Source organism: Muscardinus avellanarius (genome assembly GCF_963383645.1).
Source record: "Muscardinus avellanarius genome assembly, chromosome: 2".
Lineage (NCBI taxonomy): Eukaryota > Metazoa > Chordata > Mammalia > Rodentia > Gliridae > Muscardinus > Muscardinus avellanarius.
In genome coordinates, this window is record NC_137787.1 from 171,133,764 (window position 1) to 171,160,325 (window position 26,562).

The following is a 26,562-nucleotide window of genomic DNA, read 5'->3' on the forward strand; positions in this document are numbered from 1 at the left end:
CACCTGTCTTTCTTCCCTCCCTCCCTCCCTCCCCACCCCCCAAGTCTTAGCTCTAATAGCTCTAGGCTCCTACTGCCCAGGACGTGCACTACCACGCAGCTCCAATCAACAATGCCACGCACCTTCCCCCAGCGCCTGGAGACCCGGGCAGCCTGGCCTCTTAGGAGGCTGAGCCTTCTCTGCCCTCTTGCCTGGAAAGGCTGCCAAGTAAGCCACTCCAACCAAGGGCTTGTGGCAACCGGCCGAGGAGAAAGGGCGCCCAGCAGGCAGAGGATCACTTTCTACAAGTTTAAGCCACAGGCGTGGTAAGTGCAGGGTCTTGGACCATACCAGCACTTTTCAAAACTTTATTCACTGACAGACACCGAATCATATTCACGGGGTCTTCATTCCAGTATGAGTGTCTTGCATTCAGTCTTCCACAACTCCACCTTTAAAGAAGGCCATAAAGACTGACGGCCTCTTAAAACACTGAACTAGCCCCAGACAACGTTATCAACTCTGATTTCTTACACCAAACATGAGTCAGAAGGGCTTGAGATTTCAGGAAATCTCCACGGTGGACACCGTTCAATCGGGTTGTGAACAATGCAATCATCCCCAGGTACTTAGTCACTTCGTGGCCACGCTGTCCCCACTAAATCCAAGCTGAAGCACAATGGGGGAGGGGACAGAGGGGGTCGGATGAGGTTGGGAGTACTGGAAGCATGGAGGGGGCTACATCTGAGCGTTCTCAGCGGGGTCCAAAGAAGACGAAGAAGCCCAAAGGATTTGTGGCTGCAGATTCTGAATGGGGGGGGGGGGGGGGCGGGGGGCTAACGGGTCTGGCTGAGCTAAAAGAAGGGAGGCTGGAGGAACCCGGGAACAGAGGATGGGATGGGGGGGGATCTATAATCATCCCCCCGGCGTGGAGCAGGGGACGCGGGCGCTGGAGTCGCGAGGGGTCTGGGGCGCTCACTCCCTGCAGAAGACGTACTCGGTGTAGCTGGTCCAGATCTTGTCCTCGCTCTGGTCGGTGCTGCTGGCAAAGGCGCAGGTGCCGGTGGAGCTGCACGCCACCATGTGGAAGCCGGACTCGGACAGCTTGTCGAAGGCCTGCTCCAGGAAGTTGAACTTGAGGTAATAGCGGGAAGTGTAGCGCTCGGGGGGCCGGTCGGGGTCCCGGCTCTCGTTCAGGGTGTCCCCAAACACCTCCTTGGCCAGCGACGTCTTGCCGCACACGGTGATGCGCGCCACCCGCCGGAACTTGGCGTCCGCCTGCGCGTCCCGCCCGATGGTGTAGGAGCCGCGGTAGCCGATGGTGATGTAGCCCGAACGCCGGCTGCCGTCCAGGGACTGGGACGGCGTGAGCAGCGGGCCCGCCGCGCCCCCGGACGGGCTGCGGCTAGCCAGCTCCAGCGGGGGCGACGGCGCCCCGGCCGAGGCGCCCTCGGGCGGCTCGGGCTCCAGCGGCAGCAGCTCGTCGCCCAGCGAGCCCTCCTTGTGCACCGCGCGCCGGGCGTGCGGGGGCCCCGGGCCCGGCTGCTGGGGCGCCCCGAGGCGGCGCACGAGCTCGGGCAGCTCGAAGTACTCGGCCTCGCGCTGCAGCCGGCTGCGCTCGGGGAAGTAGTCCGGCAGCACGAGCTGCAGGTCCCGCAGGTAATCCAGGATGTAGCGGAAGAGGAAGCCGTCCCGGTCCAGGAAGAAGCGGCCCTTGCTGTCCCGCGCCAGCTCCTGCGGCTGCTGCTGCGTGAACATGCGCCAGAGCAGCGAGTCGGGCACCGACACCACGGTGCAGCGCCGGGTCACATACACCTGGCCGCCCACGTTCAGCTCCACGATGTCGGGGAAGAGCGGCGGCTCGGCGGAGGACGAGGACGAGCCGCTGCCGCCCCCGCCGCCCCCGTTGGGCAGCCCCCGCGCGCTGTCCGCCAGGGCCATGGCTCCGGAGCTGCCGCCGCCGCCGCCGCCCCCGGGGCCCCGGCGCGGGGACGCTCGCTCAGCCCTGCGCCCCGGAGCCCGCCCTGCGCCCCGGAGCCCGCCCGCCGGCCGCCGAGCACCCTGAGCCGCCGCCTCGCCGCGCGCTCGGCGAGTGCCAGGTCGCGGCCCGCGCGCGCTTAAGTAGAGCCGGCCGGGCGCGGGAGGCGTGGGCGGCCCGAGCCGAGCGCGGAGCCTGGCTCCCCCGGCGGGCGGGGAGGGCGGGAATCGATCTGCATCTTAAACGCTGACGCCAGGGCCGCAGGCTCCACCCCGGCCCCGCCAGGGGGCGACCCGCAGCCCCCGTCGCGCTCCCGCCCAACTTTCTCGCGGAGTGCGGCTTCCCCCAGAGCCCGGCTCACACCCCCACGCCCCGGGACTGTGGAAGGAAGGCGGAAACTTTCTGGTGCCTTTCTCCCCGCCCCTGGCTCCTCGGTCTAGGGAACTGGAGGCTTCAGATAGTTGCAGCCTGGGCGCTCCCGTGGTCCTCCGGTTGCTGGAAGTTCTGGAGACACATAAATCTGGGAGGCCGCCCCCACCACCCACCCCGCGCAACCGGGTTTTGTACCTGAAATTTCCCAGAAACAAAGAGCTAACCTCGGTAACCTGCCGCCCTAGGACGCTCTCGGATAGTTTTTCTGGGTGCAGAGTTGATTGAGGGAGCTGTGGCCAGGAGCTCCCTGGCACAGGCCTGTAATCCCAGTGATGTGGAAGGTTTAGGCTGGGGTATCACGAATTGGAGGCCAATATGGGCAGTTTTTAAGACGGGCTGGGGATGTACCTTAGGGGTAGAGCTCCACTGGGTTAAATCCCCAGTACTACTACTACTACTACTACTACTACTACGAAGGAGGAGGAGGAGGAGGAGGAGGAGGAGGAGGAGGAGGAGGAGGAGGAGGAGAAGAACTGTAATTCTAGTACTTGTTAGGCTATGGCAGGAAGATGTCAAACTGTAGACCAGTGCACGGTAACTTAGCCAAGACCCTGTTTCAAAATTAAAGGGGGTGGTGCTGCGGTAGGAAGGCCCCTGGTCCCTTCCAGACATTGGTGAGTCGCGCTAGAAAACGCAGATAGAGCATAATTTTTTAAACCACCGTTTAGCACCTGCCTGTTTATCTTACAATGGTGCAGGCGCCCTTGCTCGCTTCCATCTTTCCGCTGAGTCCGTTCCAGGTTCCTCCAATCTCAGGCAGGGATGGTTGTGTACTTGAAGTGCTCTTCTAGATCCTACAGGCTCCGGCACAGACATTCGCAATCACGTGCAGGGCCGCATTCACCTGGAAGGCTGCTGGGGCAGCAGGGTGGCTCCCTACATTCACCCTGCTTTTGCGCTCAGCACATTCTGAAATTTCCTACTGATGAAAGATTAGCTTTGGTAAATAAATATGTGCATCCGTGAAGACAAAATAGAAGAGGTTACTGAGAAATCGTTGGACCAATGAATATTTATCATGGTACACACCTGCTGTTCATACCACTGTCGGATAGTGAAGAATGCATGGCTGAAAAATCTCCAAGGCCCCTCAGAGTAGCCCAAGAGGGAAAGGGTCAGAGATCTTCCCAGTTTTCAGATCATTTTGAAGTCCAGGCCATCAATCAGGATAAATCGGGCAAGATCTTTGTTCTGGATAATAATGTTTACCGTTTGATGTAACTGTCCATGGAGCTTCATAGTCTCCTCACGAATAAGTGTCACTCCCATTTTGAAATGTTTGTGTCTGCTGAACAATTATGGCGCTCATGTCAGTGCACTGAAATAAAATCAGGCCCCAAACCAGCTCGCCTAATTGCAAGGACAGATTTTGATACTGAATGTATTTCACCACTCTTTTGTACTGTTCTTTGGGATAAATAAGAGATTACACAAAAGTTCCAGTGCCGCTTTTCTGGGTGGTTGCGCTATTACTTGTTAGACCATTGTCCCGGGCCTGATGAGACCAGTCTCCTTCCAATAGATTCAAGAAAAAAAATCTTTGTTATCAATTCTGCATGCATATATATATGTACTGGAGACTGAACCCAGGGGCATTCTACCTCCAAACTACACCCTCAGCCCTATTTATTTCTTATTTTGAAACCGTCTTGCTAAATTGTTAAAGGAATCCCATTAAGTTGCTGAGGCTGGCTTTGAACCTGCCACCTCCCAAGTACTGGGATTACAAGACTGTGGCAACAATGCCCAGCTTCAATTCTGCACATATATTTTTTTAAATTTTTGATACTTTTATTGGCGCATCATAATGGTACATCATAGTGGGGTTCAAAGTGACATAAACATACATGCACACATGACGTGGTGTATTTCCCTCCGCACATATATTCTAATCATCACTTTGGTCATTATGTCAGCAAATCCTGTCTCTATCTGCAATGCAGGGTCCTTCCAGATTCTTCACAGTCTTCGGTATCTCCCTGTCACCACCCTCTGGCTGGATTGCTGCGCTGGTCTCCTAGCTGCCTTTACCCTAGTCCCCTTCAGTCTTTTTCTACCAGAGCAAAAACAGGGATTCTGCTACAAAGGAAGTCAGATGCGTCACTGTGCTCAGAGCCCTGCAGTGACTCCTCATCTCACACAAGAGCAAGAGCCAGAGTCCCATCAATGGCAGACAGGACTGCATGACTGGCACTGCCTCCCCACACCTCTCTCCTGCCATGCTCCCAGGAGGTCATGGACTCTAGCCACAGAGTCCCTTCCTGTTCCCAGGGCCTTTGCCCTCCTTTTGCCTTTGCCTAGAAGACTCATTCTCTTCTCCTGTTTCCCTCTTCATGTTCAGGTCCCTCCCTTCTTCCACGGCTCTCCCTTCCTGTTTACACTATTTAGTGCTACACAACCCCTCTCTAGCAGCTTCCCCATCCCAGGCTTTTTTGGTGACTGTTTCTTGGCCTGACTTAGAATGTAAACTCCAAAGAGCTCAGGGGTTTTTGTCTGTTTGATTCATTGCCCCATCCCCAGTGCCTACAACAGAACTAACATAGTACCATAAGCAGCTGTTGCTCATTCATTTATTCCACCAATGTTTACTCAAGGCCTGTAGGTTACGCGGCTTTCCTCGCTGTGACAAACTGACCAAGAAAATCTACTTAAAGCTGGGAAGATCTATTTGGGCTCATGATTTCAGGGGTTCCAGGCTATGGTCATTTTGGCTTCCTGGGCCTGTGCAGAGGTACCACATCATGGCAGGGGACATGGTAGAGCAAAGATGCTCACCTTATGGCAGTCAGGAAGCAAAAAGGAGAGAAGAGGCCAAGAACAAAATGTTCCCTTCAGGACACGCCCCATGTCCTACTTCCTCCAGCGTGGCCCTACCTTCTAAAGTTTCGACCACCTCGCCATAGCCCATTACACCATAAATCCATGAATGGATTAATTCACTGATAAGTCAGAGCCCTCTTGGTCAAATGACTTCCTAAACACCCCACCTGTGAACACTGCTGCACAGGGGACCACGCCTTCAGCACTTGAGCTTCTAGGGAGACATCCCAGGTCTGAACCCTGATTACCAACTGCTGTTACAGGCAATGTGTTAAAAAATAATCACTGAGCCAGGTGTGATGGCGCACGCTTGTAATCCCAGTACTTGGGAGGCTGAGACAGGAGGATCGTACAGTTCAAAGCCAGCCTCAGCTACTTTAGTGAGGCTCTCAGCAACTTAGTGAGACCCTGTTTCAAAATAAAAAAGTATATAAAATAGGTCGGGGGCATAGCCCAGAGATAGAATCCCCTGGGTTCCATCCCCAGGACCAAAAAAAATAAACAAACATTGTCCTCTTAGAGTGGACAGGTGATATCTCAGGTGGTGATAAATGTCAGGAAGAAAATAAAATCATGAAGTGAGATAGAGAGGTGAGCTTGGGGATGCTACTTTATGTAGAGTGCCTGGGAAGGATGATTAAAAAAGAGAGAGAGAGAGCATGGGACATTCTGGAGGGAGAGCATTCCAGCAGAGGCCAAGCAAGTCAAAGGGACCTGGGTTGGGAATGAGTTTAGTATGCCACACAGGAAAAGTCTATGTATTGAAGCATCCACTTGTATCCTGTGAGCCTCCTAAGTACCCTTGAAGTGAACATTTGATGCTAACGCAAATGTGAGAGGTGCTATGTGCTTGTCCACAAGTGCCCCAGTGCTTCATGCCCTGCCTCCCGGTGTCACGGTCACCCACCTAGTCTACTGCAGGAAAACTGTTGGTACCTCCTCCTAGACGCCAGGTTGTGCTCGAGGCACAATGCCGAATGAAGGAAACTGAGACTGAAGAACTCTTTCTTGCCTGTTGGTTGTTATCACAAAATTTCTGAAGAAATATAGCCAGGCATGGTGGCGTATGCCTGTATACTGGCAACTCTGGAGGCTGAGACAGGAGGATTTTAAGTTTGAGGCGGGCCTGGGTAATTTATGAAAAGGGTTGGGGATGTAGCTCAGTGGTAGAGCGCCCCTGTGTTCAATCCCCAGAAACACACGCATACAAATACACCCAGAAAGAGGAAGTGTAATTGAGGAACTTTGATGCTGAGACTAAAGGCCAGGGTGTTTAGGCAGGGTTGGGGAGAGTGAGTCACAATTCTTCAGCAGATCTAGTATGCTAAATAGGCTTCCAGTATGTTCATAGGTTGGAGGGGGTGTGGGAGGATTTGCAGAACTACTAGCCCTGTGCTTTGTCTCAACTCGGTTTCTAGTGATGCATGCATTGATGGTCACTGTACTTTCCTAAGTAAAAGAGAGCATGCAGGCTGGGGATGTAGCTCAGTGGCCGAGTACTTACCTGGCATGTGTGAGGCCCTGTGTTCAATCTCCAGCACCACAAATTAATAGTAGTAGTAGTAGTAGTAGTAGTAGTAATAGTAGTAGTAGTAACAGAGTAGGGTATAGTACTAGTAGTAGTAATAGTAAGAATAAGAATAAGAATAAGAATAAAGCTGGGTATGGTGGCACATGCTTGTAATCCCAGGCTGAGACAGGAGGATCAAGGTTCAAGAAGAGCCTCAGCTACTTAGTGAGGTCCTTTGCTACTCAGTGAGACCCTGTTTCAAAATACCAAAACAGGGCTGGGGGTTTAGCTTGGAGGTAGAATGCCCCTGGGTTCCATCCTGAGTGCTGCAAAAAAATTAATAATAATAATAATAATAATAATAATAATAATAATAATAATAATAATAATAATAGCAGCCAGGTATGGTGGCACATGCTTGGGAGGCTGAGACAGGAGGATCATGGTCCACAGCCAGCCTCAGCTACCTAGTGAGGCCTTTTGCAACTCAGTGAGACCCTGTTTTAAAATAAAGAATAAAAAACAGGCTGGAGGTGGAGTTTGGTGGTAGAATGCCCCTGGGTTCCGTCCTCAGTACCCCCCCAAAAATTAAAATAATAATTATAATTAGTAGTAGTAGTAGTAGTAGTAGTAGAAGTAGTAGTAAGAGAAAGCACGCCTTGCTAGTACTTTGTCCTGGATCCTCAGTGTGAGGTACTGAACATCTCTGGACCTGAATTCTCATCTCATTCCCACCTGATACCTGCTCTTCCACTCAGCCACCCCTTCCTTGCCACCGAGGCACCTAGCAAATATTCTAGACACCAAAGACTTGAGGAAAGAAGTGAAGAGCATTAATATAAATATAAATCTAAGGGGAGGAGTAACCAGGGCGAGACAGAGCGTGTGCCTCTGAGGACCGAATGGATTGAATCTATGTGAAAATGATCTGTGAGCTGTAAAACACCACTCGCGTGTCAAGATCATTATTTTCCACCACTTATCACGCTGCCTGACAAGCCTCCTCAATAAATACTGGATGAATACATGAATGGCAGAAACATTAAAATGGATGCTGTGGGGATAGAGGAGGAGAGACAGAATCAGAAATCGTCCTGAACAAATGTATGGCACATTTATCATCCTCCCAATGTGTGTATATCTCTTCTGTATGGGGTCTCTAAAACTCACTGACTTTATGCATTTAGAGAGAGAAAAGAACTGGGTACAGAAATTAAATAACACTAAGTTTAAATAAATTTGAAGATAAAATGATCTTGTTAAATACTTGAGAAGAGATATATCTAATCATAGAAAAGAAAAAGAGAAAATGTTATATGAAGGACATTTCTAAAATATTCAGAAATAAGGAATATTCCAGATCTGTGAATGCCTGTGGTGGTGAAAGCCTGTAATATGAGTACTTGGGAGGCTGAAACAGGAAGATTGTAGGTTTGAGGCCTGCTTCAGCATCTTAGCAAGACCCTCAAAAACTTAGCGAGACCCTTTCTCAAAATTAAAAAAACTTCAAAAATCCCAAAATTATATGATTATCTCTATTATATGATTTTTAATACTTAATAGAACCAGAGAAACAAAATGTTGGAAATGTTTTAATGTTTATTTCCATGTGCTCATGGTGTTTGAGTTTTGCAGGAAACAAATGATAATATAATAGCAAGTATGTATGAATATAGCACTTACTATATGCCAGCCCTGCTTATGGAACTATGCTTGTACTACTTATTTAATCCTCACAATAACTTTATCATGTTGCTACTAATATTGACAAATGCAGGATAAGAAACTAAGACAGAAGTTAACCAATTTCCCCAGCACCATACAGCACATAAGTAGACAGGCTGGGATTTGAACCCGCCTGTCTAGCTATCGAACTGTGCTTTTTGTTGTTGTTGTTGTTGTTACTGGGAATGGGACCCAGAGGCATTCTGCCTCTGAACTATACTCCCAGCCCTACTTTTTATTCTTTATTTTGAAACAGAGTCTCACTGACTTGCCAAGGGCCTCACTAAATAGCTGAGGCTGTCCGAGAACTGTGATCCTCCTGTCTCAGCCTCACAGCCAAATGCTAGGATAACAAGCGTGTGCCACCATCCCCAGCCTGGAACTGTTTTTTTGTTTTGTTTTGTTTTGGGGTTTTTTTTTTGTTTTGTTTTTTGTTTTTTGGGTTTTTTTGGTGGTACTGGAGTTCTTGGAAGCCCTTCTACCTCTGGGCTACACTCCCAGACCTATTTTTACATTTTTATTTGGAAACAGGGTCTCCTAAGCCAGCGCGCGTGGCTGGCTTCAAACCTGCGCGATCCTCCTGTCTCTGCCTCCCAAGCGCGGGGATTACAAGCGTGCGCCACCACGCCCAACAAGGAACTGTGCTTTTAACTACTGCATTTTATAGCCTCTTGCCCCTCTGATTTCTTTTAATGTATTAAGAATTAGGTCCTATTATTTCCTCCACTTTACAAAGGAGAAACCCAGGACCAAAAAGTTAGGTAACTTGGCCAAACTAATGCATTTATCTCTGCTGGAGGCAGAAATGGTACTTTACAGTCTATATGTTTACACTCTACAGTAATGGTAACCAGAAACCGGAGTAGCCCTTGTGAAAGAATGGGGTTGGGAAAGAGTTAGGTCCTTGGCTCTCATTTCTTCCCTCCTCCCTCTATCATGGCTCCATCTTGCCTCAAGTAAGTCTCTCTAAGGACACATTTGAGGCAAAGATAGAAATGACACACACTGTCCTCATCTTTGCCCAACTCAGTCCTGCACGTGCAATACACATGACTTTCTTTCTGACTCTCTAAAATACCATTACGGTTCGCCAAGCACTGAGCTCTTAGTGTGTTTCTTTTATTCTTATCTCATTAACTCTAGACAAGAATAAAGTGGGCCTGTTGAAACTGCTGAAATCCAGGTTTTGTATTCAAAGCAAGTGCTATACACTGGTATTCAGGGGCCCAGAAAACTGGACAAATACATTAAACCAAGTATAATTATTAATAGCACTGATATTTTATAAGAAATTGAAGGGTCTTGGTTTGAAATTGCAATATTAAACTTGGAGCTGTCTATGAGTGATCACATCCTAGGGCTTTGTTATATTCAGAGCTTTCACACTATTACCTTCATTTAATCAGCACAACAGTTTGGGGAAGGGTTATCCAACCTGTGTTATAAATGAAAGGGAAAACTCAGAAAGGTAGGTGACTCAAGGTGTCCCACTGAGGGCTGACGTTCAAAACAGTTGCTTTGGAGACCATACACTTCAGAGACACTGGAATCACTCACCATGTTAGGATTTCCCTTCAAAGCCAGTTTACACAATACTATCTTCTTATTGCTGTACCTTTAAGCCAGATTTGCGGTTGATCTTTTTTGTATATAAGGCTATAAAACAAGGCACCTCAGTGCAGGACAGACCCATGTGCTTGAGAACAAATTAAGACCAAGCTAGTTTTTTCAACTGTGAAACTGAGGAGGTGATCACCAAGTAGTCACCTTCTGACATTGGGCTTTAAAGATCACATCCCTGGGGTTCTATGATATGCTGAATAGTACTGAGTTTAGGTGACTCAGAAAGAAGAAGGGCTGATTCAACTGCAGAGATTTTAATATGTGGTTCCAGAAAGTCTGCATGTTTCACTGTGAGGTTTAGATCAGAAGCCAAGCCACCGGCAAGACTCAAATGGCTAACTTTTTATGTAACTGTAAGATCATTTATTTGATATAATCAAGGGGAAAATCTTTCCCCATTTTGCTTTCCAATGACTACAGAAATATGCCATAATATTTCACAGTAAGGAAATGGCCTCAAGGAATGTTAAACTTTAAATGCATACTCCTTAATATGATTTACTCATAGAAAATACATGTCTTTCCCTACAGTAAAGTATAGGTAAGAAAAATCATTCACTTTGGAATTCAATAATATTATGTTCTTTCCCTGGCTTTATTTAAATTCTATGATATTGGGCAAAGGTAGGTTGGTTGGTTGGTTGGTTCGTTTGCTCGTTTTGCAGTACAGGGGCTGAAACCTCCAAGCTACACCTCTAGTCCTATTTTATTCTTTTATTTTGCAACAGTCTTGCTAAGTTGCAGAAGGCCTCACGAAGTTGCTGATGTGGCCCAGAAATCTACCATCCTCCTATTTTAACCTCCCAAGTACTGGGATTACAAGCATGCACCACCACACCCAGCTGGGCAAAGTTACTTAAATAGTCCAAACTTACTATTTTTATCTTAAAATGAAGCAGAAAGACCTGCCTCAGATTCCTGTGAGATTAACTGGGATGGCGTAAAATACTTATTCCAGAGTCTGCATGAAATGGAGTGGTCTTAGAAGCCCAAGACAACAGGCTCCTCTTTGTGCTTAACCCAAAAAGACAGGCAGTGAAATGATGAAGGGCTGAGCCTAAGAGGGCAAGAGCATCTCCCCAAACAACCGCGGTGTTTCCCGATGGCCTCTGGGCTGCAGTCCTCCAAGAGAGAAAGACCAACACGTGTGCACACTGCAAATGAAGCAGCAATTTTACTGGGAGGAATGTCAACTGTCAGGAGAACCTTAGCTCCTCTTCACAGGCATTCAATAACCTTTATGTTATCATGGGGCACACTCTAGTTTCCTGATCTTGGCAGAAGTCACAGTAGTTCCACAGGTCCATGGCCCATGAGAACCTACACAACAGCAGAGTGAGCAACTGTCAGGGGCAGGGGACATCAGGAGTTCCACGTGTCACGTGTGAAGGTTGTAGGGAGGGAAGTTACCTCTCTGTGAGTCAGGACACTCCAGAGAAACTGGACAGACAATAAGTATATCATCTCAGTAAGTCAGGGCGAATAAGAATGCTTTTCCTTGGCATCACTAATGCATCACTCATGCATCTTGGTCATACTGGAGAGACAGTACATTATAATTTTTGTGCTACACTAGGGATTGAACCCAGGGGTACTCTACCTTTGAACTACACCCCTAGCTCTATTTTATTTGTTTTCTATTGAAACAAGGTCTAAGTGGCTGAGGCTGGCTTCAAAGCTGTGATCCTCCCATCTCAGTTTCCTAAGTACTGGGATAAAAGGTATGATCCACCATACCTGGCTCAGTATATTATATTTGTGCCAGGTATTTGACAGATCATTTATGATATCCTTCTGGACAAGAGAATAGAAGGCAGCCTAATAAACATGGAGCCAGCCAACTATGGACGAAAATCTCTGAAACCATGAACCAAAAATAAGTATTTTCTCCTCTAAATTGATGTTCTCAGGTATTTGGTTCCAGTGGCACAAAGGTAGCTAACACATAATGGAAAATCCTGAGGACACAGTGCCTCCCAGGGCCCAACCCTAAACACCACCACACTGGGGGAAGAAGCTCAACGTAGGGATTCTGAGCAATCATCAACATACAGACCATGGCACCGCCATTTTCTTTCCAATAGCAAAGGAGAAAACTAGGACATGCTTGCAGAAGGCATGAAACAGAAAAGCTCAGGTTATACTTAAGAATATCTTCTGGCCGGGCGTGGTGGCGCACGCTTGTAATCCCCGCGCTTAGGAGGCGGAGACAGGAGGATCACACAGGTTCGAAGCCAGCCTCATTGGCTTAAGAGACCCTGTTTCCAAATAAAAATATAAAATAGGTCTGGGAGTGTACCCCGGAGGTAGAAGGCCCACGGTGCTGAGCCTGGGCCAGTCTAAGACAGGCAGCAGCACAGGAAGGGAGGGGGACCCAGATGATCTCATTTCTGACAGTTGTCTTCACCAACTGCTTACGCAAAAAGAGGCATTTTCCCTATTTTTCTTCCCCCGGTTTTTAAGGATCAAAACTTGCTTTGACAGCCCTAATCTTAGAGAACTTAGACTCGATATGAACAGCTAATCTCATCCTGACTTCCCAGGATCTGTGCACACAGCAGATCCAACATGCTTCAGTGCTCCACGGCCCAGTAAACTGAAAACAATTTTTCTTAAGTCTTTGACTAACTGTAAAGGCAATATTCCTATCATGATAAAAACATTCACAAAGAGTTTCATAATCAGTTGTATTCATTTATTTCTATAAATCCAATCATGCAAGTATAACATGTGAGCATTTACTAATAAATCTATATCTCTAAGTATATTACAGTGGGAGTAAAAACCTATTAAATAAAACAGCACCAATCCACATAATTGAAATCATTTTGTTACACAAAATGATTTTTTAAATTATATTGGCTTCTCACCTGTTCATTCTACTAAAATCTTATATTATTTAATCCTTCTACTGGATAAAAATTGAAGCACTCATTATGCATTTTGCAAAACCCAAAAACTGTGCAGAGTGAATCCTAATAAAATATAGAATTTAGCTAATAATAATGTGTTTACATTAGTTCATCAATTGTACCAAATGCACCATATCAATGCAAGACATTAATATAAAACTGAGGGGGATAGGAGAACACTCCCTACTTTCTGTTCAATTTTTCTATAAGCCTAAAACTGCTTTAAGAAATAAAATCATGCCGGGCGTGGTGGTGCACACTTGTAATCCCAGCATTCGGGAGGCTGAGACCGGAAGATTGCACTTCGCGGACAGCCTCAACTACTACTTAGTGAGGCCCTCTGCAACTTAGTGAGACCATGTTTCAAAATAAAGAATAAAAAAATAGGGCAGGGGGCGTAGCTCGGAGGTCGAATGCCCCTGGGCTCCATCCCCAGACCCGCAAAAAAAAAAAAAAAATTTTAAAGAAATAAAATTGTGTGTGTGTGTGTGTGTGTGTGTGTGTGTGTGTGCACGTGCGCATGAGCACATACACTCGCACACATGGTACTGAGGATTGGATTCAGGGCATTCCATTTTCAAGCTATACCCCGATCCCTTTTTTAAAAACAGGGTCCTTACTAGATTGTTGAGTGTCTCACTCCATTGCTGAGGCTGTCCTTGAACCTGTGACCCTTCTGTCTTAGCCTCCCAAATTTTGGGATTACAAGTGTATGCCACCATGCCCAGCTAAAATCTTTTGTTAAAAAAATATTTAAGGGGTCAGATTTTCATCAGCCCTCTGATTATTTGCCCTTGGGTCACAGAATCTCCCCTCCACTCATAAGTGTTCGCAAATATCTCTTGCATAGTGACATGGAGATACTGCAGATGGAAATAAAATGCCTTCATTTAGCTCAGAAATTGTCCCAGCCTATAACACTGTCACAATCCTTATCCTACCCAGTTAAATATAAGTCCAAATGTCCTTAAAAATCCTCAAGGACAATGGGATACTTGTCCTATGGATTATCTGATCCCCTTTCTTTAAACAATTTCCATCAACCTCCCTACCCTTCTAGCTTGCTCAGGAGGAGTTGTATGACCCATTCTAAAGTGCTCTTGGGATTCAGGAAGCTCTTTCAGTCCATAAGTAGCTGTCTCTGTGGGCTGAGCGCCTCCCACAGGCAAGGCATTGTGTTGGGTGTTGGAGATACAGATGCATCTAAGGCAAACCAGATTCCTATGCTCAGCAGAGGACGCAAATGTTAAACAAGTTTTATAGTAGGTAAGTAACCCTATGTTCATCATTTGCATAAGGTCCATTAAAAAATACTGGCTGAAGAAAATAACCTAGTGTCAGTCAAAATCTTCCTTTATGTCACCTAGAATTTGCCAAGAAAAACAAAATACCATAGAGAAAGTGATAAAAGCAAAGTAATGAATAGTCAACCTGCTTAAACTGAGTACCTTTAACATATTGGTATAATGGCTTATTTGATGTAATAAGTTTCAAATAAGCCCTGCCTGTTTTTATTTAACAAACAGTCTTCCCTCCAGTTAGCGGTTTTGAGTGATTAAATGACTGTCCCTGAATGTTTCACGAGTGCACTTAAGGCCGGCCAAATATATACTGATGTGTGTTGGATCTTCAGATGTTCAACCCAGAGAATTGGTGAGCAAACTCTTTCTGTCCTATCCGCTAGGTGAGACAGTAACACGGTTCCCTGTACGGGAACATAAAAGGGCACATGTCTCTTCTCCCGGCTATTTTCAGGTGGAGCTAAGAGCTGGACTTACCAGGAGGGGAACCCAGGGCAGACAGGTATTAAATGATGGGGGGAGCCAAGCCTTGCATGGTGGGACCAGAGGACAGAGCAGTGCTTCTCAACAGACCTTAAAGACATCTGACTACTTTCAATAGTCCTTTTTCTCAAAGGAGCAGCTCAAGGAGCCAATGGGGTTTCTAACCCATGGGGCATACTGGGAAGATCATGTCTAGCCTCTGGGCTTTCCAGTTTCCCTTCAGCTCCCTTTATGAACAATCCACGTCTGAATCCTGCGGCTGAGTCCACTGTGAGCGCAGAGCCTGCTGAGCTTGTCCTGGATTAATCAATATCCCTTTCACTCAAATTCTTCCGATCTTCAAAAGTAACCCTTGTTAGTAAGTTATACTCTTCCTTGCATGAAAGAAGCCCAATTGCTAAATCTGTTCATTATGTTATTTCTGTGTCTAGCTGACTAAAGACTAATATTCTTCTTTCTAAATTAGATTAAAAAAACAGATATTTTTGGTTCCTATTATCAGAGTTAGTGCTTAACTGGGAAACCAGACTCAACAGTTATGAGTAAAATAGAAACTAACTGTTGGTTTTATTCCCACCTCTCTTGACCTAATTAGAATGAGTGGGAATAGATCTCCTGTGCCTGTGGCAGGTACTGATGGTGAAGCTGAAAGCAGGGAGCACCTGATAACCAATCTGTTCTGGAAGTGCATCTAACACCATCATATCAGTCTCTCCAGCCAGAACTTGGTCGTCTGCCCACATCCAGCTGCAATAAAATAAAAAGAATGGGGACACGATCCCTGGAAGGCTAATGGGCAACAGACTGCAAAGTCATGGTCAGACTCAGCAGCACATCTATTCAGACGATGGAACACTTTTGTCCACCTCACTCCACAGTGTGTCCAAATTACCCAAAGATCCTTGTATTCACTTTTGTCATCACGTGCAAATGACACGATCCCATGAACAATAACCATGCCGATTTTCCATTTTCATGTCTGACCAGCTCTCTTCTTCACCAGCCCTACTGAAGTAGTCTATTTTCTGTTGCTATAACAAAATATCCTACTGAGTATCTATAAAGTAAAGAGGTGGCAGAGCTGAAAGACCATGATCAAGTGGCCCCATCTGTTTGGCCTCTGGTAAGGGCCCACATGGCTGTGTCACAACATGGCAAAGAAACAGGAGGGAAGTGGGCACATGCGGAAGACAGCAGACCCACAGAGTGGCCTCACCTTATCCCATCTCACTCTCCGTGGACAAACCAGGGTCCCATAAGAACCACAATAATCCTTTCTGGGGGCAGCACCCCCACTGACTTAACCACTGCTCCCTAGACCCCACCACTCAAAATCCCGCCATCTCTTAATACCACCACATTGGTGACCAAGCTTCCCACACACGCATACCACGTTCAAACCATAGCATCAACTTCACTTTAATTTTCTACCAAATAGAGGTCTTCTCATTTGTTTTGTTTTGGTTTGGTTTTTTACTCACTTTTGTATCTGCAATATGTGAGCTTGCTCAATAAATGTACGTTGACTGTGGGCTGGTTTTAATTTTTAAATCAAAATTTATTCAACTTTTATTTCCAGCATCATGTGTTTTTTTTAATCCATCAGGGAGAGAAAATTTAATTATTAGAATTACTAAATTTAAAGTCATACAACGGTAAAATTATACATCTCTCCCCTAAAGGGCACAATGGACATAAATATGAAGATGGTTTGAACCCTCTTAACTTGTAAAGTGTTTACTGTGTATGCATGAGCAGAGGGGCACAGAAACGCTTGCAGGCAAGTTAAGGGTCTCTAGTGCTTCACGCCTTCCCAGCCATCTAAAACATTTAGCATGGACTTTAAATGGATCGATACATTTCCTCCTTCATAGGTGTACACTGTGTCAATAATAACACCCTTGGGAATAGGGCATTAATAACTCAGGGTTTTATGTTCTTTATTATCTCACATGTAAAATTATTTACATACAAAAATATTTCACCTTCCTTTTCAAGTAGAAATCATGGGCATGTTAGCTATCTTTTTAATAAGATTATAATCCTGTGGATTCCTTATATCAGTAAAAAAAAAAATAACAGCAGCTTGGGTATTAATTATCTTTAGTTTTCTGAAATGTGGCATGTTTGAAAGCAAATATAAATTTCACTTTCTCCAAAGTATGGAGTGCTTAGCCAACCACTTTCAAAATACTTTGCGACTACAGTAATGAGTAAATAAGCAAGATAAAGCCATGTTTTGTGTTTAAACAGAAGCTAGGAGATAAAAAGAACCAGGTTGATTTTGCAGCCTTTTTCAGACCCTACACATTCATATATGGTGGAGAAAGGGTACCACCTAGTGGTTAGAGGTGTGAACTGCATCCACCCAGATGCTGGCTAGAGTTCTTCCAGGAAGTACTTCACCCACATTTATTTAAATATATTTCTAGTATTTAAAATATCTGCATCTTCTATTTCTGAAAGGAATTATTGTCATGTAAATTACATATTTGGAATCAACTTCAAATGCTTGAGTATTTCCCAATGAAAATACACAGATATCCAATATATCCAAGAATTCTAAAAGTAATAACACCAAACTTTCCAAGCAATTCACAAAATCCTGATGTTTATCTGGCAAAATGTGCAAGTTTAAGAAGCTATGTTAGTCATCTTAGTAAAATACCTTTTTAGATGACCTAAGATATAATTTAGAGAGAGAGAGAGCGCGCGCGAGCGTGTATGCCTGGTTTATTTTTACTCTCTTCCCAAACCTTCTCCCAAGCTTCTTCCCTTGTACATACCTACTCTCTTCTATCCTTTTTTTTTCTTTTTTCTTTTTTCTCACTACTTCTCTCTTTCTTGTCTTGTATTAAATACACTTCATATCACTATACCAGAAACTCCACATTGGTTAGAAGAATACTACTACATTTTTACTATCTCTAATCTCTAATATATACTACCTTAAAAAACTCATACTCTCATTCTATTCAGTCCTCTCTGAGGCTTCATCCTATTCTTGTATTTACAAGTACACTTCCCTCCTCACTCAATCTTCACTGTTGAATAAAATACAACTTGCCCTTGGATATGCCAGCTAACACCTAGAGACTGAGAGAAATCTATCAAAAGCAATAGATACAAACTTCTGAAACCATTAGAAGAAGGAATAACAAGGAAGCAATTTACTCCCACAAGACCACAATAATAAAATCTGACAACACAGAATTGCATACATCTCCAGAAGCTCAAATTAGGAATGTAACTGTAGAGAAAATACAGGACTTCTGAAAATAATTTAGAGAGAGTCTGAAAGAAATAAAGGATGCAAACATTGAAGTGAAGGCATCAATTCAAACTATAAACAAGTGATTAGACCACATGGAGAATATAATCTTGCTCCTAGAAGATGATCACTCCAAAAATGAACACATAGTATATAACTTAGAAAAAACAATTTGACAGCATGCATTAGACATTGAAGAAACATGGGCACATTTTATAAGAGGTAACCTAAGAATAATTGGCATAGAGGAGAGAAAAGAAGGTGAGACCAAGGGATCAACAATCTTTTCAAAGAAGTAATAGCAGAAAATTTTACAAATGTAGAGCCAGAGGTTGATACACAGGTAGAAGAAACTTATAGAACCCCTTTTAGATTATATCAGAGAAAAGGTTTCCCACACCATATAATAGTCAAACTGACTAATGTAGAAGCCAAGCAGAGAATCTTAAAGGCAACAAAAACAAAAGACCAAATGACATTCAGAGGCAAACAAATTAGAATCACTCCAGACTTCCCAAACCAAGTCATGAGAGCCAGAAGGGCCTGGAGTAACATATTTTATTTATTTACTTACTTACTTATTAGATAGGGTCTTGCTAAATTTATGAGGCTGGCCTCGCACTTGAGACCCTCCCATCTTAGCTTCCCAAGTCTTGGGATTACAGCACGTGGCACCGTGCCCAGCTTCAGTATTCTGAAAATAATCTAACTGGAGGCAGGAGAATACACAAAAACTTCCTCCTGGGTTTCAACCAATAGTTTCTGGGTAGCAAAACATACTAAAAATGAGATGTATATTTAGTGCCTTATCATACCCCTCTATACAACACAGGGCATCATATTACATCAGATCTTTCCAGCCAAGCAATGTGTCCTTCCTCCTGGGTTTCAACCAATAGTTTCTGGGTAGCAAAACATACACTCTCATATCTAATAATGAGATGTATATTTAGTGCCTTATCATACCCCTCTATACAACACAGGGCATCATATTACATCAGATCTTTCCGGCCAAGCAATGTGTGGCTCCCTTCTACCTCTGGGTCAGGGGCAGTCCACACTTAAAGCCAGCACCCCTGGGAAACCTCCAGCAGGGGTCAGTGTGATGCAGGTAGCACTTTCAATCTGTAATAGTTTGTGATTCTGTTTTGCTCAAACTCCCCCCAGTTAAGATGGGGAGGGGTCGGGACAGAAGCCACCTGTGCCCACTGTCTGCTGCTGGAATCCCTCTCTCGTTACCCCTTGCTGAGGCCCCACAGCCCTCCTTTTTGGACATTCACAATAAACAAAGACCCAGGGACAGTGGTAATGACAAGGACAGCACAGTTACGTGTGGGTCTGTGGGTTGCCTCTGTTTTCTCTGCTGAGCAGAAGCTTTTTGGAGTGAAAGGGGCAGGATACCTTTTTAAACACATGATGGCAAAACTATGTCATAAGTTAGAATGATGCTTGCTTTCATTTGCTGAAGATGTTCCAGAGCTCACTCTGCCTCTAATTCTATGAACGAATTTAACTGAAAACTCCTCGAGTACTGACAAGCTATTCCCAGATTTACCCACTTCTTCCTAGGGGCAGGGTGAAAAACCACTCTGGCACAGGAGGTGGCGCTGTCCCCTGGATGCTCAGCTGCTGGTCTAGAGGAGCCTCAGTGAGGTGTGGGGACCCCGGGTCCTGTGGCAGCTTCCTCCGCTCTCCACTGCCAACCCCTCCACGCACCTGATCCGACCATCCCGCTGCCCCCCTCGCCTTGAAAGCTCCCCTGGGCTGCCCCCAACACGTGTCTGTTCATGCTTTTGTCCTAGATTCTGTGAAATGTCTCAGGGATTCCAAGCAAATGGATGACACCCACCCCCAGTGGTTCCTCAGCCCTCCTGCCCATCCCCTGCAATGCCACCCAAACACTTTATGTTAATTCACTTCAACAAATGTTTCTGGAGCATCTGACCTAGACCAGACGCTATAGTGGGCCCTGGAAACAACGAGTAGGGTATGGGGTGTGGGTTCTGCTGAGAGACAAACTAGACAGAAACAAGTACAAGATGGTGTGGTGAGGAGAGAAAGGGGAGTGCCGGGGTCTCCAGGAGGCACAGAGCACAGTGGGCAAGGGTGTTGGCGGGAGGAGGAGGCCAAGGTGTTTGATAGGAAGAGGGAAGCCTCAAATGGCACCGGAAGGGCAGGCCACAGCCAGGAGGAAGGATAAGGCGTCCTGGACAGTGGCGAGGGCAATGAGTTATGTGTGCATGGTGTTGGGTAGAAAACACAACAGCCAGTGTTTCCAGGAACTTAAGGACCTCATAAGAGAGAAGGGTGGAGAGCCAGGCATGGTGGAGCAGACCTGTCATCCCAGTACTTGGGAGGCTGAGACAAGAGGATCATGAGTTTGAGGCCAGCCTCAGTAACCTAGTGAGACACCGTTTCAAAGCGAAGGAAGGAAGGAAGGAAGGAAGGAAGGAAGGAAGGAAGGAAGGAAGGAAGGAAGGAAGGAAGGGGCTAGGGAGTACCTCAGAGTTAAATGCCTTAAGTATAATCCTCAGTATACAAAAAAATTTTTTTAATAAAAAGATGTAGAAAAGAATCAAGATCAGAACACTCACATTGAAAAGAAGAGGAAGGAGGAGGATGAGGAGAAGTTGAAGGGAAAGGAGACGAGGCTCACATCATTTCAGCATGTTTGGATTTGTCCAGGCAGCCTGGAAACAATCATAACAAAATCACATCCCCTCAATGAAGGAATTACTACCATTGGCTTTATGTACATATGTGAGAACACCAGTGTCAATCTCTGTAACCAGCATGGGGACAGGGTCTGCGGAGAGGGCATGGGAGGCTGGGGAAAAGCCCACCAAGAGCTGTGTGCATGTATGTCACTATCAACGTGATTTACATCATGATGTGAGACTACAGTGCCCCAGCATGCACAGGGACCCAGGTGAGCTATGGAGTACACAGGAGAAGGCAATTTAGGGAGACAGATATGTCCTCTGATTATTTCATGTAGAGGATCGGTGCCTGTATAAATTCAGGGGGAGATACCTAAGAGGCAGCTAGATGGCTGAGCCTGAAGACTGTGGATGCAATGAGCCAGGAGACAGATCTAGGGGTGCCCTATTTTTTATTAAACACAATATCACTAAGTTGCTAAGACTCTCACAAAGTTGCTGAGGCTAGCCTTGAATCCACGATCCTTCTAGCTCAGCCTCTCAAATGCTGGAATTACAAGCAGTCTACCAACACACCTGGCTCTAATTCTAACTTATGAAGGTACTCAGTCAGACTACCAACTTCTACCCTACTCAGAAGAAAAAAATCTTTTAAGGAACTGATGACAACTATATTTTAGGTTTAAAAAAAAATCACAGGGAAAAATCCAAGAGTGTATTAGTCAGCTCAGGCTGCCACAACAAAATACTGCAGGCTGGGTGACTCAAACAGCAGTCCAAGACCACCTAGAGAGGACCCTACAGAGGGTGTGGGATAAAGCCCAGGTGGATCTCTGGAAAGTATGGGTGGCTGTAGGCTGGCTGAAGAGGGGGAGCCATGGAGGACACAGGGGAGCACAGCTGGAGGGGGCTGGAGCAGAGCCAGATGAGTAGAACGTGATGGGCTTTAAAGGAAGGTGTGATAGGAGGGAGAAAGGAGAGTGCTAGGACCAAGGGCATAGGTTCCGAAGTTAGATTGACAAAAAGCCTGTGCAGCACTTGCTTGATGGATAAACTCAAGCAATTACTTTTTTTCTCTAGGTTTCAATTTTCTCATCTATAAAATGGGCATATTGGCAGTACCCACTTCATAGGGTTATTGTCATTAAAAAATAAGTTAATATAAAAGTATTTGGACTCATACTACCACATGTTGTATTCAGCCTCAGCAAATTAATAAGACCCCGTTTCAAAATAAAAATAAAATAGGGCTGGGGTGTAGCTCAAAAGTAGAATGCTTCTGGGTTCAACCTTCAGTAATAAATAAATACGTAAATAAATAAACAAACAAACAAAATGGATTTAGGGCATAGCTCAGAGGTAGAATGACCCTAGGTTTAATCCCCAGTACCAAAAAATAGATGATAGATAGGTAAATAGATATAATAAACTTATAATGACAGTAAGAAACTAATAGATCAGTAAGAAGAAACTAATAATAAGCCTATAAGCCAGGCATGGTGGCACATGCTTGTAATCCCAGCATTTTGGAGGCTGAGACAGGAGGATCATGGTTTGCAAAGTCTCAGCTACTTAGTAAGGCCCTTTACAACTCAGTGAGAGCTTGTTTCAAAAGCAAGAATAAAAATATGGCTGGGGTTTAACTCACAGGTAAAATGCCCCTGTGTTCCATCCCCAATACCGCAAAATAATAATAATAATGATAATAATAATAATAATAATAATAAACCTATAATGATAGTAAAAATATGTTTGTTTCTTACTATCATTATAGATTTTTCTCTTTCATATGTTTTCAACTTCCTCAGAGGCAGAGACCACTATATTTATTTTTTGTGTCTTTAGTGCTTCTGAGAGCATATAACTCAGTAGGCACAAAAGAAATAGTTGTTGAATAAAAAACACTCTCTGGAAACCCCAATGTACTCAAAGAACTTATCATATAATCATCCAGAGCTTTGGTCCATTGAGGTACAATTCTGGTGGAGAAAAAGATCATTTTCTAAGAAGTAAAAACAAAAAGTCTATTTTCATTGTTCCATGAAATCTTCTGTGTGTTCATAAAATCCTGAAGTTGAAGCAATTTTGGAAGTCATCCAGTCTAACTCCTTATTAGTGCAAGAAACACCATACAGCATTTATGAATCAAAATTTCTGCTTTACCACTTCTTATGACAACTCTTGACTTGTTTCTCTGTTAGCTGCGTTGTCTAAGTCGAGTGAAAAGCCTTCTCTCAGACATTTTTTATGAATAAGTCCTAAGTCTACTTCTTTTCTTTTTGTAGTACTGAGGATTGAATTCAAGGCCATTCTACCTCCAGCCTACACCCCAGCCCTTTTTTTTTTTATTAAACACAATATCACTAAGTTGCTAAGACTCTCACAAAGTTGCTGAGGCTAGTCTTGAATCCATGATCCTTCTAGCTCAGCCTCTCAAATGCTGGAATTACAAGCAGTCTACCAACACACCGGCTCTAATTCTAACTTATGAAGGTACTCAGTCAGACTACCAACTTCTACCCTACTCAGAAGAAAAAAATCCTTTAAGGAACTGATGACAACTATATTTTAGTTTAAAAAAAAAATCACAGGGAAAAATCCAAGAGTGTATTAGTCAGCTCAGGCTGCCACAACAAAACACTGCAGGCTGGGTGACTCAAACAGCAGATGTTTATTTCTCACAGTTTTAGAGGCTAGGAAATTCAAGATCAGCGTGCCATCAGAATTTGTCAGCAACAGAAGACGGCAAATGCAATCTTAAGGCCCCATAGTAGGAGTGTATAGTCCCCAGTATCACTGAGCTCTGGCCTGGGCTGCCCTGGGTGGCGACACTAACAGAATAGCTTGCATAGAAATGGACCGTCAGCCTGCAAAGGATTTAGAAATCGTGGCATTTATAGAAAGGAAGTTATGTTAACAAGTTAAAGATCCCCTACGTGTATTTGGAAATTTGGGCATTCATATAAAGGAAGTTGCAGTAACAAGGAGCCACACCACACTTGCAGCCTATGACTAACTGATATTTCAAGGGTGTTTGCACACTGCCTCCTGATAAGACACTGTCAAAAGCAGATTGTTAAACATTTCAAACTTATCTCATTATTCATTTGTTTTGTTTTTAAGGCATCCTACCTTGAAGCTATAACCCCATCCCTATTTTATTATTTATTTTTTATTTTGAAACAAGGTCTCACTGAGTTGCTGAGATGGGTTTCAAACCCACAGTCCTCCTTGTATCAGCCTCTGTATCAACTGGGATTACAGACATATGCACCAACACCCAGCCACTAATGTGTAGTTCTTCAACCTGTTGAAACCATTCAAGTACAATTTGATCTGTAATTGATCATCTCAGCTGTCTGCCTTAGCGTGGTGTCACCTATAAGTTTGATTCTACTGTTTCCTATAATGTCATCACAGTTCTAGAAGAAGGTAGCAGCATAAATGTTTTTTGACGCTCTGTTTATTCCTCTATAAAATGTGGTTGGGTCACCAGGCGTGGTGGCACATGCTTATAATCCCCACACTTGGGAGGCGGAAACAGGAGGATCGCGCAGGTTCGAAGCCAGCCTCGCTGGCTTAAGAGACCCTGTTTCCAAATAAAAATATAAAATAGGTCTGGGAGTATAGCCCAGAAGTAGAAGGGTTTCCAGGAACCCCAGTACCACCAGAAAAAAAAAATGTGGTTGGGTGATCTTTAAAGCTAAGCAGAAGATAGAGATTTTCTTTGTAGAGGTCTTTTATCTCCTTGGTTAGGTTTATTCTTGAGTATTCTATTTTTTTGTGGGATATCCTGAGTGGAAGTGTGTTCTGGATTTCTTTTTCAGTGGATTTATGGTTGGCATAAAAAGCTTCTGATTTTTTAGGATTGATTTTGTATCCAGACACTTTGCTGAAGTTTTTGATCAGTTCTGTAAGCTTTATGATTGAGTTAGTTGGGTCTTCTTAGTATCATGTCATCTGCAAATAGGGATAGTTTTAGTTCTCCTTTTCCTGTTTGTAGTCCTTTAATTTCCTTCTCTTGCCTTACTGCTCTGGCTAGAGTCTCAAGTATTATATTGGGGAAAAAAAGTGGTGATGATGGATATCTTTGTCTTGTTCCTGTTTTTAGAGAGAATTATTGTAGTTTTTCCTCATCTATTATGATGTTGGTCGTTGGCCTATTATATATTGCCTTTAAGATGTTGAGATATTTTCCTTCTATTCCAATTCTCCCCACAATGGACAGGAAGGAGAGGACCGGGAGATTCCAGACCAACTGAGATTCAGCTTCTTTCATCCAACAGAATGAAGATCCAACAAGGAAATCCATTCAGTTATAGACTAATTATTTATTCTTTCATTTATTTACTTATCTTTGGTAATGGAAGGTTGAACTCAAAGGTTTCTACCTGAAGCTAAAACCTCAGCCCTACTTTATTTTTTATTTTTGAAACTGGGTCTCACTAAGTTTCTAAGGCTGACCTGGAACCTGAAAACCTCCTGTCTCAGCCTCTTAAATACTGAGATTACAAGTATGTGCCACCATGCCCAGCTCAGTTAGAGACAATTTATAGAAGATGCATTTCTTAAGTACCTGAGTTTATGGGTGGAGCTGTGTGACTGATACAGAAACTGTGACAAATGAGAAACTATGACAGATGTCCAGTAAGCCACACAGTACTGGGTTCATACCTGTGGCACTGTCCTGGCCCACAGCTGAGCCAGCTCCCCAAGAAGGAAGAGAGGTGGCGGTGGCTGTGGCTGTGGCTGTGGCTGTGCACATCGGAGCTTCTCTCCTATGCACCAACGCTGATCTACACTAAGTGTTCACCGTCCCTCCATCAGTGAACTAGTTGTGCCCACCAGGTCCTTATTTGGCTGAAGCAATCCAGAGTAAACAAACACCCCTTCAACTTTTCAGACCCAAGTTATCCCTTCTGTGCTTCATGGTGTTGAACTCTGGTGTCTTAACTGACCTACTGCAGTACTAGAGGAAGCTCAACACTCCTTTTTGAAGAAAATATTGATCCTACCTACAGGACCCCACATGACCAACATACATACATCAGAAAGTTAGAAATCAGCCTCCTGAATTTCAGTGACATATTGGCAGTTCTGCCTCCTTCTGGAAGAATCCGATAGATGGATTCTTCTGCAGTGAGAAAGCACAAATGTAGATACAAATGTAGATATTTATGTCTTGGTTGAAAACATTCAACCATAAGCTAATTTTAACCTATTCTCAAAGGGTCTCAGAGGCCCAGGTGAGACCTCCAGTTTTCAAGAGGGTTCTATGAGGCCAGGCATGGTGGCACACACTCCTAATCCCAGCATCCGGGTGATGGAAACCGGAGGATCGCAGTTCATGGACAACCTAAGCTATTTAGTGAGGCCCTTCACAACTCAGTGAGACCCTGTTTCAAAAATAAAAAGACTAAAATATAGGGCTGAGGGTGTAGCTCAGAAGTACAATGCCCCTCAGTTCCATCCCCATTACCACAAAAAAAAAAGAGGATCCTGTGGGTCATCTAACTATGCATTATTTGTGGCCCCTCTTCCAAGTACTTCCCCCAGTACTGGGGTAAGCCACAGGAAGAAATTTACCTAGTTTATATTACCTATGCTCTCTACAGACATGTTTATTCTCAAGCCAGGCACAGTGGCACACACCTGTAATCCCAGTGCTTGGGAGGCTGAGATAGGAAGATCACAATTTCACAACCAGCCTCAGCAACTTAGACTTTCAGCAACCTAGTATGACCCTGTTTCAAACAGATTCACAAAAATAAAATAGAGCTGGGGGTATAACTCAGAGAGAAGAAGAAGAAGAAGAGGAAGAAGAGGAAGAAGAGGAAGAAGAGGAAGAAGAAGAAGAAGAAGAAGAAG

The 26,562-nt window shown here is 44.6% G+C and overlaps 1 protein-coding gene across 1 annotated transcript; it reads right to left on the bottom strand.

The window, feature by feature from the left end:
• Positions 1 to 954: 954 nt before the first annotated feature.
• KCTD12 (potassium channel tetramerization domain containing 12) lies at positions 955 to 1,920 on the bottom strand (the record flags this gene model as incomplete). Its single annotated transcript, XM_080689826.1, has 1 exon — positions 955 to 1,920. One exon carries the CDS (start codon positions 1,918 to 1,920, stop codon positions 955 to 957), a length of 966 nt encoding a protein of 321 aa, XP_080545952.1.
• Positions 1,921 to 26,562: the final 24,642 nt, after the last annotated feature.